Below are 15,234 nucleotides of genomic sequence, written 5' to 3'. Positions count from 1 at the left end.
ATTCACTCATGATTCTTCCTCTTTCCTATTTAATCGAATAAGTAAATTTTGAAATATTTACATGTACCAATATCAATGATAACTTCATGATCCTGTATTTAGGGTATTTAATTATGTCTTTGGCATCTTTTAAATTTTATAGCCCAGCTTTTAGTTTGTAATTTTCTCGTGTGTACATCTCATTGTTTCTTGTCTTCCATACTCCCTGTTGTGACACAACCAAATCTGACTATTGGTAGTCTGTTATTGAGAGCAAGTCTTGTAGACTAATTATCCAGGCAGTTAAAACCACTTAAAGGTGCATGCAAACCCTCAGAGTAAACTTGACCTCAGAGACAGCCCTTCATCATCACCTTCTGTGATCGTTTGGGTACTTCCTGCTGTGGAGACATTCAGACTTCTAGGTGCACCTCTGGGGCCACTCAGTGGGAACACTGGAACCCAAGTAACAGCATTAGCAGCAGCACCCCTGAGGTCAGGTTCCAGCTCCGCCCTTCTTTCCTGTGAACGCTCACTGTGGAGAAAATATCAGACACAAGTATTTTTAAAAATGCCCTTTGCCCTTCAGATGAGAACTCATTCTTTCAAAAGAATGGGTCAGAGCACTCAAGGAATTGCTAGTACCCTGGGTTGCTCTCACTCAACACCCATTGGGTGTAAATTCTAAACCGGCATACTTGCCTGGGATGATTTCAGCTGGTCAGATCTGCCCTACCCTGATAGACAGTGAAGTTCCCATAAACACTTTCGTGTTAACACTGGTCTTTAAACTCAGTAACATGGTTTTTAATTTTTCACATGCTTTTATCTTTGTTTTTAGTCGATCCCAGAAAAGGATGCAGATGGTTTCGAATATCTCCTTTTTTGCCATGTTTGTGATGTACTTCTTGACCGCCATTTTTGGCTACTTGACATTCTATGGTAAGAAACTTCCGTCAGTACATAAATGTAGGTCATTGTAAGTGAATCGTAAAAATCATGATTAAAACAACTTTCAGCATGCCAGTTAAAAAAGCAACGCATCTATCCATTGATTGTGCTGTCTCTTCTTCTACGTAAACCAAATGACACTGGCTGCTTTCCGTATTCACGCGGACTGCACAATGGAATAATTACCGAAACAATATACTGTAATGTTTTTCCCCTCATACTGGCCTTAAAAGGAAGAGCATTTTATAAGCACACCACCTGCACTGAGGAAAGTGAAAACTATATCAGAGAATTTCCTAATTGCTGTTGCGAATGGGGTCAGGTTCCATTAATAGAGAGAAAGAGACAGATGCTGAACGGGAGAAAGAGCTGAGTGCCACACTCACGAAACTTCACATGAATTAAAAATAAAGTGCCTGATTTGTCACCGGAGGTTGGAGCCTTGCAAGGGGGTGAAGGGATGGCACAGAAAACTAAAGGGACTGACATCCGAGGGGCAGCGAGAAGCCCTGGAAAGGAGACTGCAGGGAGCACGCTTGCTCTCAGCAGCTGCCATGCTAGCTTTGGTTGTCTTTGAAATAACATTTCCTGAGGTATAGACTTGAGAAAAATTTAAAGTGGTACATAAGCAAAATTCTCTCTCTCTCTTCTTTTTTTAATAAGAAAAAAATTCACCAAAGAGAAGAATTATTTCTTTTATTTGCTTGTTTTTCTTTTTTTAGTTGTTGTTTTGTTTTGTTTTTGTAGAAAACCAAGCAAGCATTTATTGACTGCAGCAAAAATATTCTTAGAAGAGTGAAGCAAGGGCATAGAAGAAGCGACAGGAAAGCCTGGGGCGGGGGGACGGGGAAGGCTTCTGAGCTCACTGGGAAGTCAGAAAAAAGGGGCCCTGGAAGATAGGTTCAGGGGATTGACCTGGGACAAGCTGCTGCTGCTCATTGCTAGCCTGGTTGCAAGTCTCGTGGGGTCCCTTAGATGTTAGGGGGATATATGGTGGGGGACGGGGGAAGAAGAGAGGGGAAAGAGAATGGCTTGGGTGTGCCTCCTGGAGGAGAGAGTGCTGAGAAGAATTTTTTTATTTTCTCTTTTTTAAAGATTTATTTCTTGATGGTGATTAAGTCCCATTGGCACCCCTGCTGCTTGGCCCCTAAAAGTTGAGCAGTAAGAGGAAAGTTTGAAAGAGTCTCTGAGTGGCCTGCAGTCCACCCATCCACTCAGGATGAGCGGCACCAAGTGGGAGAAAATCTAAATTAAGAATAGCTTTGTGCTTCAACCTGTGCTATTTTTAATCCCAGAGTACTCCTAGGATTAATTTATCCAATAGTATAAATTGAATGTAGCCACTCTGTGTAGCATCTTCTCATGATGAGAATAAATTCCTTTGGTTAAAGGTGTGATGGATGGTGGGGCACGCCTCACTCGGGCATTTCTCTTTTCACCGCCATACGCTGCTTTTCCCGACCACCCAGACCCTCCTTGCCTTGCCCGTCAGCCGGCACATTCGTTGTTCGGAAAGCTGTTGTTCAGAGTGTGCTTGGCTTCCTCTCCATACCCTCTCTCCCTCACTTCAGAGAACGTCCGCTCGGATCTCCTTCACAAGTACCAGAGCAAGGACGACATCCTCATCCTGACGGTGCGGGTGGCGGTCATCGTGGCTGTCATCCTCACGGTGCCGGTGTTGTTTTTCACGGTGAGTGAAGCCGCGGTGTCATCTGAGGAATGCGGAGGTCTCACCTTCCCCCCTTCGGTCTCAGGAGCCCGTTCCAGAGAGAGCCCGTAGCAGGTAGCTTTCCTGTGTCATTGGAACTGCCTCGGGGAAGGAGCCCAAGACTCCGTGCAGATTCTGCAGGAAGAAAGTGGGATCTGCAATGTGGGGTGGACTCCAGTGGAAGGAATCTTAATTCTAATTGATCTGTCCCTCATTTTTTTTTTTTAAATAGAGAAATGTAGATAGAATGGTTGAATCTCGATCATACACAATCAGAGTATGTGGGAGGACCAGGAGAGAACCCTTAGCCACGGAAAAAACAAAAACAGAAGTTATTCCCCCTGAGAGAAAACAATCTATTGTCCGGCCGGCGTGGCTCAGTGGTTGAGCATTGACTCATGAACCAGAAGGTCACTGTTCAATTCCTGGTCAGGGCATCTGCCCAGGTTGTGGGCTCGATCTCCAGTAGGGGGTGTGCAGGAGTCCGCCAATCAGAGATTCTCATCGTTGATGTTTCTATCTCTTTCCATCTCCCTTCCTCTCTCTGTAAAATCAATAAAAAACGTATTTTAAAAAGGAAAATCTATAATAATAATAAAATGTGTAATATGCTAATTAGACCAGACGACCTTCAGGATGAAGCCAGGGCAGCGAGGGAAGCCTGGGTCCCGAGCGCCAGAGGGGAGCTGGCGTCGGCCGCCGGGGTAAAGGAAGGCCTTCTCTCGCTCGAATTTTGTGCATCCGGCCTCTAGTCTATTTATAAATAAAAAGCACGTTCCCACCTTCACTCAAGCCCCCTGCTTCCCAAACTGTTATGCTATCAATAAATTACAGAACATTTCACAAATCCCTGTGCACCGATGTGGGAGTTGCTGCTGAGAGCGTGAGTTTGGCGAGCTGCAGGCCCTTACGGAGTCTTCGTCTTCTTTTCCCGCAGGTTCGTTCGTCTTTATTCGAACTGGCTAAGAAAACAAAGTTTAATCTGTGTCGTCACATCTTCGTGACCATCGTACTCTTGGTCATTATCAACTTGTTGGTGATCTTCATCCCCTCCATGAAGGATATCTTCGGGGTTGTAGGTATGGCTCTAGGACTTCACACTTCCTCTGCAGCGGCGAGTGAAGAAGCTGGCATTTCACAGCAGCGACTTCAAACTTTTTTCTTTCTTATTTTACAGGAGTTACATCTGCTAATATGCTTATTTTCATTCTTCCTTCATCTCTTTATTTAAAAATCACAAACCAGGATGAGGATAAAGGAACTCAAAGAATTTGGGTAAGTCTTATTGCCAGCCACCCCAATTTTTCTGATCAGTTTTTTTGTTGTTGTTTAAATGTGCCAAATATCAAATAGTCCATCTCTGCCATCTAAGACTGCCTGTAGCAGCCTCAAAGGGAGGCAGCAGTTGTGTGGTTCTCCCCTGTGGGAGATTTAAAATACCTTATCAGAAGCCTCTCTACTTCCTCCCAATACCGGCTCAGGTATTAAACTCTTGCTGTGCCTTTGCGCTTGCTCTGAGCGGGGGCGGGGCCAGCTGGAAGGCTGGCTGTTTGTCGCCCTGTCTCTCTGAGGGGATGGCCTACCTTTAGCTCAGGGAGCATGTGATGCTCACTCTAAACGGCTGAGTTAGCGCAAAGAGTCCTTTTAGGATTTGACAGAAATGCTTTGGAGCCACAGACCTGGATTCAGAAACTACCTTTCTGTATCGGGATTCTTGTTTCCAGGTCTGGTGAAGTTCAAGGGCATCTTCAAGGTGCTGCACTTGGAGACAGTGAGGGAGCAGGGTGGAGTGGCTGCTGCCTGGGTACCTTCTGGAGCACCATTTTGTTTGGCTTCTCCGCTGCCCTCCCAGATAGTGTAAGACTCCAATCGCACCTATCGCCCGAGTCCACAGGCCCGGTTAGGAGGCGGAGGCAGGAGGGATCATCCTTGTGCGCTGGTGCATCTTCTGTCCCCCTCAGGGTGACCCCTGAAGCCGCAAATCCCATGCCCTTCTAGTCCTTACCAGTAGTTGCTTCACTAGGTGAGAGAGGAAGGAGCCTCTACCATTTTCAGATCTTTCATGAAGATCTTTCAGGAATGCTCTGGGCTCCCCCCAACCCAGCTCCCATGATAAAATGGCAGTAGGAACTACTGAATAGCGTTAGGCAAGGGCTCCTGTCCATCTGAGGACCCACTGGGAGTTAGACCAACGCCGTGGTGGTGAGCCCAGATGCATCCCTCTGAACCCCACCCCCACTCCCCCCCTGCCCTCAGCCCTTCCTCCAGGCTCCAGGGCAGCCCCGTGGCTCTCATGATGCTCCCTCCCTCTCCCCGTGGAGCTCTCATTGGGTAGTCTCAAGGCCACACAATTTATAACCTGTGTTCTCCAGATTCTGTATTTAATGATCTGTCTGCCCCCCTGAAGTAATTTAGATGTTTTCTTTTTTACCTTCAGTATTAGTTTGTATTAGTTTCACATGTACAGCGTAGTGGTTAGACACTCACATACTTTACAAAGTGCACGCCGCACCCCCCCGCCCCCCCAATATTTTCAGTACTCACTCGGCCCCCTACATAATTATTACTTACGTCACTTAGTTTTTGACACTGCTTCTTAAATCACTTGATCAAATTTACTTTGCTTTTTTATATCTCTTTCCACGTTTCAAACAGAAATGTTTGCCTACCAGCGATAACTTAGGTTGGTTGATAGAGATGAAAGGACCTGTATGTTTGCCAAAGCCATTTTTTTTTTTTTAAAGTCGTAATCTTAGTCGGAAAGAAACTGTCGAGGAACGAGTGTGTCAGAGAATCTTTCTCCACTGCCCTCTCACCCACGCAATGCAGAGGTGCCAAGCCTCTCCCATGTGGCTTACAAAGTTCAAAACCGAATCTCAGGGCAAGTGCGTCCAGTTCAAAAAAAACAGAACGTCGAGGAGGCTCTGTGTAGTTTGTTTCTTACTTTCCCGCCCTTGGAAAATTAGACTTACACGCAGTTTCAGAAAGATCCTCACAGTCCCACCGTGATTGTCACAGACTCCAAATACACGGGTGCTCAGAGGAGAGGGGAAGCATGGATGCTTCTTTCTGAGGTGCGTGTGGGAAACGTGTGCTTCGCTGGAATAACCCGTGCCTCTCTGTTGCTGCAGGCGGCCCTCTTCCTGGGCCTGGGGGTGTTGTTCTCCCTGGTCAGCATCCCCCTGGTCATCTACGACTGGGCCTGCTCGTCGGGGAGCGACGAAGGCCACTGAGACCGGCTGGGAGCCAGCAATCTTCCCGCCCGCTGCTCAGTCCAGTCACCGACCACACATCCGCAACCCTCGTCCCTCCCTTTGCAAGTTTACAGAAGCAAACAGAAATTTACAGGATACTTCAAATGGAATCCCACTTTGGTCGCAAAACAGAAACCTGTTTCTATACTGGTTCGTGTCCCTCTGAGATCTAGGATCAATCTAAGGATCATGGATTATTTTTCCCCCCTTCAAATTTCATGGAATCAGATTTCCTAGTAGTTTCCACAGTCAGTTACTTTTCCACTCTCCTAACTCGGTGTTTTGTGACTTCATGGTCTCTTAGAACTTTGAAAACATGATCACCAATCATGTTTATTTATGATAGATCAGATTCTGAAGTAATTTTCCTACTGATGTTCAGCTCACACTATCTGTATCTTTTTAGAAGAGAAAATAATCTTGAATTGTATATATTTATTTTGCTTTACAGAAGAAAAAAAAAGGTTTCATAAATAATTTGCCTATTTTGGTTAACATAGCACACGGGGGTCATCGTAGTCCGGGAGTCGCAGGTGCATGCATTGCCGGGATTGGAGGTGGTTCTGATCTCCGGCAGGCAGACCAGTGGTCTCCCCGGGACTCTTCTCCATTTCATACAAAGATAAGGTGATCAGACGTCCCGCTTTTGGCGGGACAGTCCCGATTTTTAACAATTTGTGCTGGAGCGTTTTAAAAAAGTCCCGATTTCCAAAAAATCAGGACTTTTTTTTAAAATGCCGCGGGACACGGGACAAATGGTTAAAAATCAGGACGTCTGGTCACCTTATACAAAGACATTCCCTGGTGCAGTGTCCTGTCAGCTGGAAAGGAGTGGAAATGATTCTTACCTTGGTAAACACATTAAGCTACACAGGTGGGGAATCTAGCAAGTTACGTTTTGTTTCCCTCTTGGCAACTTGTGTCAAAGTTACTCTGACCTGAGTCCATTTCTACTGGGGGAGTCTCATAACACCTTTGTCATAAAAGGAGGAGCAAGATTGCTGCAGAAAGTTTCTCCAAAATGCCTAAGAGAAGATTCCTCTGATGCAGATAGATACCTTCAACCCTACACCGGGTTGTTGAAGGGAGAAACGTTTTCTGGCTAGTAAATCATACCCCAGCAGCTTTTTGCACAGGGAAGAAGTTGTATCTAACTGAGGATGATCTAAGTAATTCCTGTTTTATATTGGGTACTTTAGGGGGAGGGAGGGTGTCTTTAAAAGACTTGTTTTTTACCTATAAATTTAGGTTATTATAAATACAAGATTTTTGTATCTTAAATAAGCCTCATTCCTATTTCTTCTCCATTAACAGTCCATCCAGAGTGTTAGAAAAAGAAAGAACCCCCAGAGATAGTCTTTGAGGAGAACTTGGGACAAAAATCACGGAGTACCTTCCTTTCCCCCAGGAGGACCTCGGTATCCATGCTGTTCCTCCTCGCTTCTAGCTAAGGCTGGGCTGTTCCTGCCTGCCCCACGTACCCCATACAGGGTGGAGCTGCCCCACACTCATACCCCAGCCCCTCTTCTAAAGGGGGCGGGAGGAAGGAGAGGAGAGCGTTTGGGACAGGTAGTTGGAAAGGAATGAAGACCAGAACCCCAGAACTGGGCCATCCCCTGTGGTCGGCTTGTCCATGTCACAGTAAGAAATGTGTGTGCTCCGTGAGCTGGTCTCTTGGCAAAGGCCTTGTGTTTTCATCTAGATTCTGGTTGAATTTCTCAAACACAGAAGGTCACCAAGCACGGATTTCTTATCCTGTGATAAGTAGACACTAGCCGTAGACTCTTGGCAAGGCTTCCAGGCACTGAGCTCTGGCTTCTGTTCCTCTCTCATTCACATTCCCAGAAGCCTCCACACGCCCTGGGAGCTCCCTGGAATGGTACCCAACCCCCATACACACACACACACACACACACACACACACACACACCTCTGTCCCATGGCAGAGGCACCATGTTCCAATCCTCTTTGGGAGAAGGGAGGGTCATCATAGCTTTAATCACATTCACATTAGGTCAGAGTTCAGGCACTTAGACATGAATACCTAACCCAGTAAGGTGGAAGACACTGATGAAAGGAATGTCTTAGGTAAGGTGACCAGACGTCCCGTTTTTGGCGGGACAGTCCCGATTTCTAACAATTTGTCCCGCGTCCCGTTTAAGAAAATCGGGACTTTTTAAAAATGCTGTGGGACGTGGGACAAATTGTTAAAAATCGAGACATCTGGTCACCTTAGTCTTAGGTGAGCAGGGAGAGAAACTGAGCAAAACAAGTCAAGTCAGTTGGCCCTTGGAGGCTTGTCTAGAGCACCAAGTAATAAAATATCAGATAGTGGGATGGCCCTCCACTGAAACATAACAACGACAATAATAATACTTCCATTTCCAGCCATATTTTTCTGCTTCCTATTTTCCTCATTAAGTTACAATTCATCTTACACCCCCAAAGTCAATTTAGAAAATTATCATTAACTCTTGAGGGAGAAAGGATGTGTAATGCTATTTTTGGATCTCCGGATTTTATGGGTCAGTAAAGGAATAATTATTATTTAAAAGGTATTTATTTAGAGGAGGCACATTCGTGTAGATGTCTAGGATACCACAGGTTTTTAAAATACTCCTTGTATGTTTATCTAAGTTTGCTGTTGACTGAATACAATAGACCCTACTGTAGTTTGTCAAATACCACGGGTTATGTCATTTGTGTGGGAATAGCTATACAGTATAGTGCTCTTAATCTTGTTCAGAATAGTGAACTGGTAGCCAAAAATACACGTATCACAGATGTTAGATAGAATTTAAATAACACAGTCAAGTGCTGTAGACGTTTTTCTGCTCAGTTAGTAGACTAAAGAATAGTACAGCTTAAGCCACCGGGAGCAGCATGTTTTCCTTTGGAAGCCAGATCTCAGGACTAGCGAGCAGTGCCAGTTTTATACTTTGGATTGAGAACTGTTCTCTGGTTATTACGATACAGATTGATGTAAATCCCTGACTTCCTTAGTGCTACCCAATGGACGTGGGGGTAGGAATGTGTGAATAGGAAAGAAGTCTAGTCTTGTTAAGCAGAGGCAGTCCCAATTTACAAGCTGATCATACTGGGAAACTTTCAGATGATTATTTGCAACCTGGAATGTATTTCCTGTTATACATGGTGGTTAGGCCCCCAGACCAGCTAGAAAAAGTGATTAAACCCATAGTTCAGCTGAAATTGGGTAATACAATAAGGTTGTTAAAAGAAACTAACCACTACACATATATTGTTTCTAGGGGTATTCGTTCAGTGTTGCCAAGAATATGTCATTCCTGTTGTTAGTGGACTCTGGGTCGCCCACCGCAGTGACACATACCTGCTGGATGAATGGGTGGAGGGTAAGGTGACCAGACGTCCCGCTTTGGGCGGGACAGTCCCGATTTTTAACAATTTGTCCCTCATCCTGCAGTGTTTTAAAACAGTCCCGATTTTTGGAAAGAATTGGGACTTTTTTTAATATATTTTTTTATTGATTTTTTTTTAACAGAGAGGAAGAGAGAGGGATAGAGAGCTAGAAACATCGATGAGAGAGAATCATCCATCAGCTGCCTCTTGCACACCCCCTTTCGGGGATGTGCCCGCAACCAAGGTACATGCCCTTGACCGGAATCGAACCCGGGACCTTTCAGTCCACAGGCTGACGCTCTATCCACTGAGCCAAACCGATTTCGGCAGAATCGGGACTTTTTTGAAATGCCGCGGGACGCGGGACAAATTGTTAGAAATCAGGACTGTCCCGCCAAAAGCGGGAAGATCTGGTCACCTTAGTGTAGGGGCACCCCCATCTGGAGGTGACCAGAGTGGCCTGAAGCAGGGTCTCCAGCAGAGGAGGGGGAGAGTAAGCCCGGGGCCACCAGAGAACCCAGTGTAGGCAGAGTGAGGAGGAGGATGAGGGGCCTCTTGTGAGTTGTAACCCACAGGGACCTTCCTCAGCTGATACCTTCCTTTCTCTGGAGGTCACAGGTTTGGCCTGTCTGCTTCCGTTATAGGACCTTGTGCTCCTATAGTTCATCTCCTTCCCTGCCCCCTGCACACACACACACACACACACAGGATGTTGCTGCATAGTCTCTCCCACATGCCAGTCATTGGAGTCATCAGACAGCACTTGTAACGGGTTCCATGCTAGCGAATCGCAGGTTCCCTGCCCGGCCATCAGCTGGGGGTGGAAAAGCTTTCTACCACTTCCCTTTTCTATATTTGTATGTTCTGTTGAGAACGGCGAGCCTGGGTGATGTGATGGTTATGGCTTGAGGTGGACAAAGGCCTGTGGTAGGATTCCCTGGTATTTCAGAGGACACCACAGGCAGTTACCCCAGAACCCAGAACGGGAGTGTGGACTGAGCCTCTAGGCTAGTGGTTCTCAAAGTGTGGCCTTCAGAGCAGCCGCACCTGGAACTTGTTGGAATGCAAACTCTCAGGCCCCACCCCAGGCCCAGTGAAACCGGAAGCTGGGGGGTTGGAGGAGCTGAGAAGCCCTCCTGGGGATCAGTGTAGCACTGAGCCAGTCTGTCTGCCCTTTGTTCTCCCATTAGTCCTACCCAGAGGATGGTTCAGAGGACTCCTGGGACAAGAAATGGGAAGCAGGACTTGGGGGCAGGGACAGGCCCCAGCCCCAGCCTCCTCCCCTCCCACTGGCACGGCTGCTGCAGGTGCTCCGTTGTATGGCAGCTGCTTGCACGCTTGTAAGACGTTGGGCCGAGGCATAATAAGGCCACATTTTTTAGAGCTGTGAAAAGAGTGAGGAGTTCCTGTGTGTTTGTGTGTTTGTTTGTTTTTAGTGGAATTGAAAGAACAGGCCCCTTGTAAACGCAGCCTTAGAGGAATTTCTGAGTGCACATCAGGAGTAAGTTCTGCAGAATGTTGAGTCATTGGGTGGTGATCAGTCCTGTCCTCTTGGTAAAGTGAATTCCTTGCCGAAAGGCCTGCACTGAACACGGAGCTGCAAACTGCTTTGAAAAGCACACGGAGCTCAGAGTGTCAGAATGCTGGGCGGCACCGCGGAGTGGGCTGGGGAGGAGGTCAGTCTGTGATCAGATACTTCATTTTATGCCTTCGAACCAAAGCCATTAGTTCCTCTCAGTTTGTCAATGTAAACAGCTTGAGGCTTAGAAAGGGCACGAGGATATAATTCCTCCACTCCAGTTCGTAGTAAACTTCCAGCTACTTTCAAAACAAAGGAGATACGGACTCTAGCATTCAGCAATGCTAACAAATGATTTCCTTTGGGATAGCAGATCTGAGAATCCTTCAGCAACAGAACATACTTCTTTTAAAATACAGTTAATTACAGGTATTTATTGATACAAAGCTTACAGGTACAACTTGTGGGTACGGTGGCTAGCAACTAAAATAATATCACCATATCTAAAAGGGAACGTTCTCGAAAAATATGTCAAATTCTCTTTTTGGGTTTTCTCAGAGAAAAATCTGTGAAATGGGGCCCATCTGTGTACAGACAGAATTTGTGTGTTTAAAAAAGTATCTATGCAGCTGAGGCTTGTAGGAAATGCTTCATTTGTATGTAAATATACTGTAAATAAATAGGAGGCTGTATATTTTTGCAATTATTGATTCACACTGAAATAGAAGTCTCTATTGTCTGCATATCAAGAATAAAAGTTTTCATAGATATTAGTGGGGTTTGGGGGGAATTAGAAAAATTTACATCCTCCGCCAGGTAACATAGTTCTCTCAATGTAAACTTGGATTCTAAAAATCTTTAATTGTTTAGAAAGAAGTGTCTAAGAAATAGTTGTGTTGATTTCATTAAGATCAATCATTTAAATGATATTAAGATCAATTATTTAAAAGCTAGTCCTCTGAGCTACAACTAAGGAATATTTAGACCAAGTTATTGTCTATAGAAATAGATTTACCCAAAATGACACACTATTCTTCCTAATACACTGTATTTATAAAAACAGAAGTTTGGGAAGGAGAATGTTTTTATTTTTTTCAAAATTGAATTGCTACATTTCCCATTCTTTGGGATCTTGGGAAAGGGGAAAGAATTTGAACATTAACTAAGAGCACAAATTTGAAGGAGGGAAAAAAAACACAACACTTTATCAAGCTTTTGAAAGTCTTGCATGTTTGCCTTATATTTTCAATGTTGACCCGAACATAGACTGTCTTAAGTCATCTTTTCCCCAAACATGTCACTCGTCATCATTGGGATGTAATCCACTCTCGAGTCCAGTGTATTTCAGACTTCATGTAAGTCCAGTACATGCAGCACACCACTCTTCAGTCATGTAAAAACCTTGTAAGTGGATTTCAGAGCCATGACTTAAGTGAGTCATAGGTCACCAAACTGCTATCCATGCTTAATCAAATAGAGGTCTTTTCCCCCCCCAGGATGTGGTGTAAATAAAGAAATGTAAGAGGTTCTGTTCTATAATTGCTCTATTAACATAGTTTTTAAACATTAAAAACATGAACTAAAAGTATTTATGAATTTTGTGTTTATTTTGGGGGGAGATACCATACTACAAGAGAGGGCTATGGAGTACTTACTATACACACTGTTCAGAGTTATTACAGACAGATTTGCACACATTTGTCAGCATTCTGGAACACTGGGAGCTCCTGAAAGCTTATATTTAAAAAATACTTCTGATAGTGATTTATCTGGTCTGAAACATATTACATATTTCTCCATAACCAGAGTAGGTTGACCATAACATTTTAAACTCATGCTCAACTTGACAGGTATCACACTTTGTGCTATGTGGTAGGAGGGACTCCAGTCTTCCTCTCCCTGCATGAAAGCCAACCATAAAACAGGAAATTCTACCCCTGTTGCTATTTATCGGGGAACCATTGAGGGGAAAGCTGCAGCCTGGCCTGTTCTGGTCCATCACTAGCTCCACTCTGTGATCTTGGGAAAGTTTTGTCAGACCAGCAAGGTGGCCAGAGTCTGCTATCCAGAGTCCTTCTGTGCACAGCTGGTGCATGAACAACTGGGCCTTCGTGGCATGACAGTGTGTGGCCCATGTTGGCTCTCCCCGACCTGCCCTTGGAGACAGTCCATTCTGCAGAGCTACACGGGTGCATACACGGATCTCGGGTAAGAATTTGGGGCACCGGAATCCAAGGAGTGTACTCTAACCTAGCGTCATTAGCAACACAGCTGGCATTTTTTATCCTTATGTGTCTCCTGTTTGTATTTCCTAATTGACCAAAACTCCAGGGCCGAAGGGTGCAATTATCACTTTCAAACCCAAGCATACATCCAAAAGGCTACTGCAGGCTTTGCTCTAAATCAAAGGCCCCCAGTCCTCCTGTGCTTTTGATGGCTCTGACTTCTCCCATTATGGCTCCTTGAGTGTCTGCTAACACTGTTCTCCTCGGCCCGTTTTACACATAATTGTCTGGGTACAGTTCTCCTCCTCCCCTATGAGACAAACCAGGGACTTACTGATAACTTTGCATCTCTGTTACTTTTAGAGTTATAATTGTGTTCTGCCTGGTTAGGATAGTCAGAGGGGTGGATGAGGCACAAATAATGAGGCCAATTTGTTGTATACCAACGTTCTACCTTTTCATTTTAGACTAATTCAAATTGGCAGGACAATGTTATTTTTCAGTAGGGTCAGTGCAATGTCAAAATAACCTGTCAAATTATCAAAGTGTATAGCACTTAAAATGGATTTATATAAATGTGGAAATAAAAAGAAAAATATCAATAGAACATAATAGAGAACACATACATAAAGGATCCAAATAACACCAGAATAGTGGTCTTTCAAGTCAACAGGGAAAATAAAGGCTACTGAATGAATGGTGAAAAAATGACTAGCTTTTTGAAGAAAATGAAGTGAGATCTCTATATTGTCCCTTCTATCCAGAGAGAGTCCAAACATTACAGACGTTAATCATGACCCACAGGTAAATATGTATTTCTTTTACAAATGTAAAGCTATTACTCTCATACAAAGTCATCATGAGACAAAAGTTTAATTTAGCTAATAATTAATGAAGGAACAAGAAAGATGTTTAAAAATGGTTCAAAGGAGAATTCAAAAAACAGGCACATGTATGAGCAGTCGGGAAGTGAAGTGAATTTGCTAATATTAGGTCTAGTAATAATTAATGTCGTTTTCTAATACTTTTTTAAATCGAATTTATTTAAACAATACAACAAAATTTAATCAACAATATAGTTGCTGTTGTTTTCTACTACTTGTGCCCAATGCTCAGGAAGCATTTTAATCCCTCTGTTGTAAAATTCTTGTGATTTTGATGCAAAAAATTCGGTCAATGCATTTTTGAGGCATTCTTCATTATTAAATTTTTTTCCAAGAAGAAAGTTTTGCAAAGAACGAAACAAATGGTAATCAGAAGGGGCAATATCAGGAGAATATGCAGGTTGAGGGAGAACTTCCCATTCCAACTGGTGCAGTTTTTCAGCAGTGATACTTGCAGTATGCGGTCGTGCGTTATCGTGGTGAAGAATTACGCCCTTCCGATTAATCAGCGCGGGTTCTTTTTCTCTTAAAGCTTGGGCTAACCTTTCCAATTGGGCACTATACACTGCACTTGTAATGGTTTGGTTAGATGGTAAAAGTTCATAATGAAGAATTCCTTTAAAATTCCACCAAACACACAACATCACTTTTTTCGCATGCAAGTCAGGTTTTGGCGTGGGCTGCGGAGCCTCATTTTTGTCCAACCATTGAGGCCGCCTTTTCAAATTAACATACAGCACCCATTGTTCATCTCCGGTAACAATTTGCTCTAAAGACGGCAAACGGTTTTGACGAGAGAGGAGCGAACTGCAAATTGTGACTCTTTGATTACGGTTGTTGTCGGTCAACTCATGAGGAACCCATTTTCCAAACTTTTGGACTTTGCCAAGTGCACGCAATTGATTGGAAATTGTATTTTGTGAACAATTTAAAGTTGTCGCAAGCTCTTGTTGGGTAATTTGAGGATTTTGCACCAAAAGAGCTTGAAGAGCTTCTTGATCAAAATTGGACACACGGCCTCGACCACTCTTGTCATCTAACGAAAAATTTCCCTCGCGAAATTTCTCAAACCAACTACTGGCATTTTCTGGCGCTAACTGCATCTTGACCAAGAGCACTACAGATGTTTTTTGCAGCCTCACTTGCTTTTCTTCCTAATTGGAACTTGTAAAGCATGCAGTGCCGAATATGCTCTTCATCTGCCATCTTCTTAGCCCTAGTTTTGCAACAAAAACCAAACCAAACAAATTTTTTCAAGCAAAACTTGTTAATTGCACTTCACACATTCTGTAGATACGTGTTTGAAGGTTATGTCAATATAAGTCAATGCCAAGCA

At 44.1% G+C, this 15,234-nt stretch overlaps 1 protein-coding gene and 1 long non-coding RNA gene across 5 annotated transcripts in view; both read left to right on the top strand.

The window, feature by feature from the left end:
* Nucleotides 1-6,302, top strand: part of SLC38A1 (solute carrier family 38 member 1) — a 63,364-nt gene extending 57,062 nt beyond the window's left edge. For all 4 annotated transcript variants that reach the window (XM_036456538.2, XM_036456537.2, XM_036456539.2 and 1 more), the window contains 5 exons: nucleotides 821-921; nucleotides 2,502-2,620; nucleotides 3,576-3,717; nucleotides 3,816-3,913; nucleotides 5,770-6,302. In XM_036456538.2, the coding sequence (XP_036312431.1) occupies nucleotides 821-921; nucleotides 2,502-2,620; nucleotides 3,576-3,717; nucleotides 3,816-3,913; nucleotides 5,770-5,871 (562 nt within the window). In that variant the 3' untranslated portion in view covers nucleotides 5,872-6,302. The remainder of the gene's footprint in view (nucleotides 1-820; nucleotides 922-2,501; nucleotides 2,621-3,575; nucleotides 3,718-3,815; nucleotides 3,914-5,769) is intronic.
* A 374-nt stretch (nucleotides 6,303-6,676) lies between these two features.
* On the top strand, nucleotides 6,677-12,377 carry LOC118729195. The gene is made up of 3 exons (XR_004991148.2): nucleotides 6,677-7,980; nucleotides 8,135-9,256; nucleotides 9,694-12,377. It is a non-coding gene; the product is annotated as an uncharacterized LOC118729195 (long non-coding RNA).
* The last annotated feature ends 2,857 nt before the right edge of the window (nucleotides 12,378-15,234 follow it).

This window comes from Pipistrellus kuhlii, unplaced genomic scaffold (assembly GCF_014108245.1).
Source record: "Pipistrellus kuhlii isolate mPipKuh1 unplaced genomic scaffold, mPipKuh1.p scaffold_m20_p_3, whole genome shotgun sequence".
Lineage (NCBI taxonomy): Eukaryota > Metazoa > Chordata > Mammalia > Chiroptera > Vespertilionidae > Pipistrellus > Pipistrellus kuhlii.
Note: the sequence above shows the minus strand (reverse complement) of the source record. Positions and strands in the feature narration are given on the sequence as shown.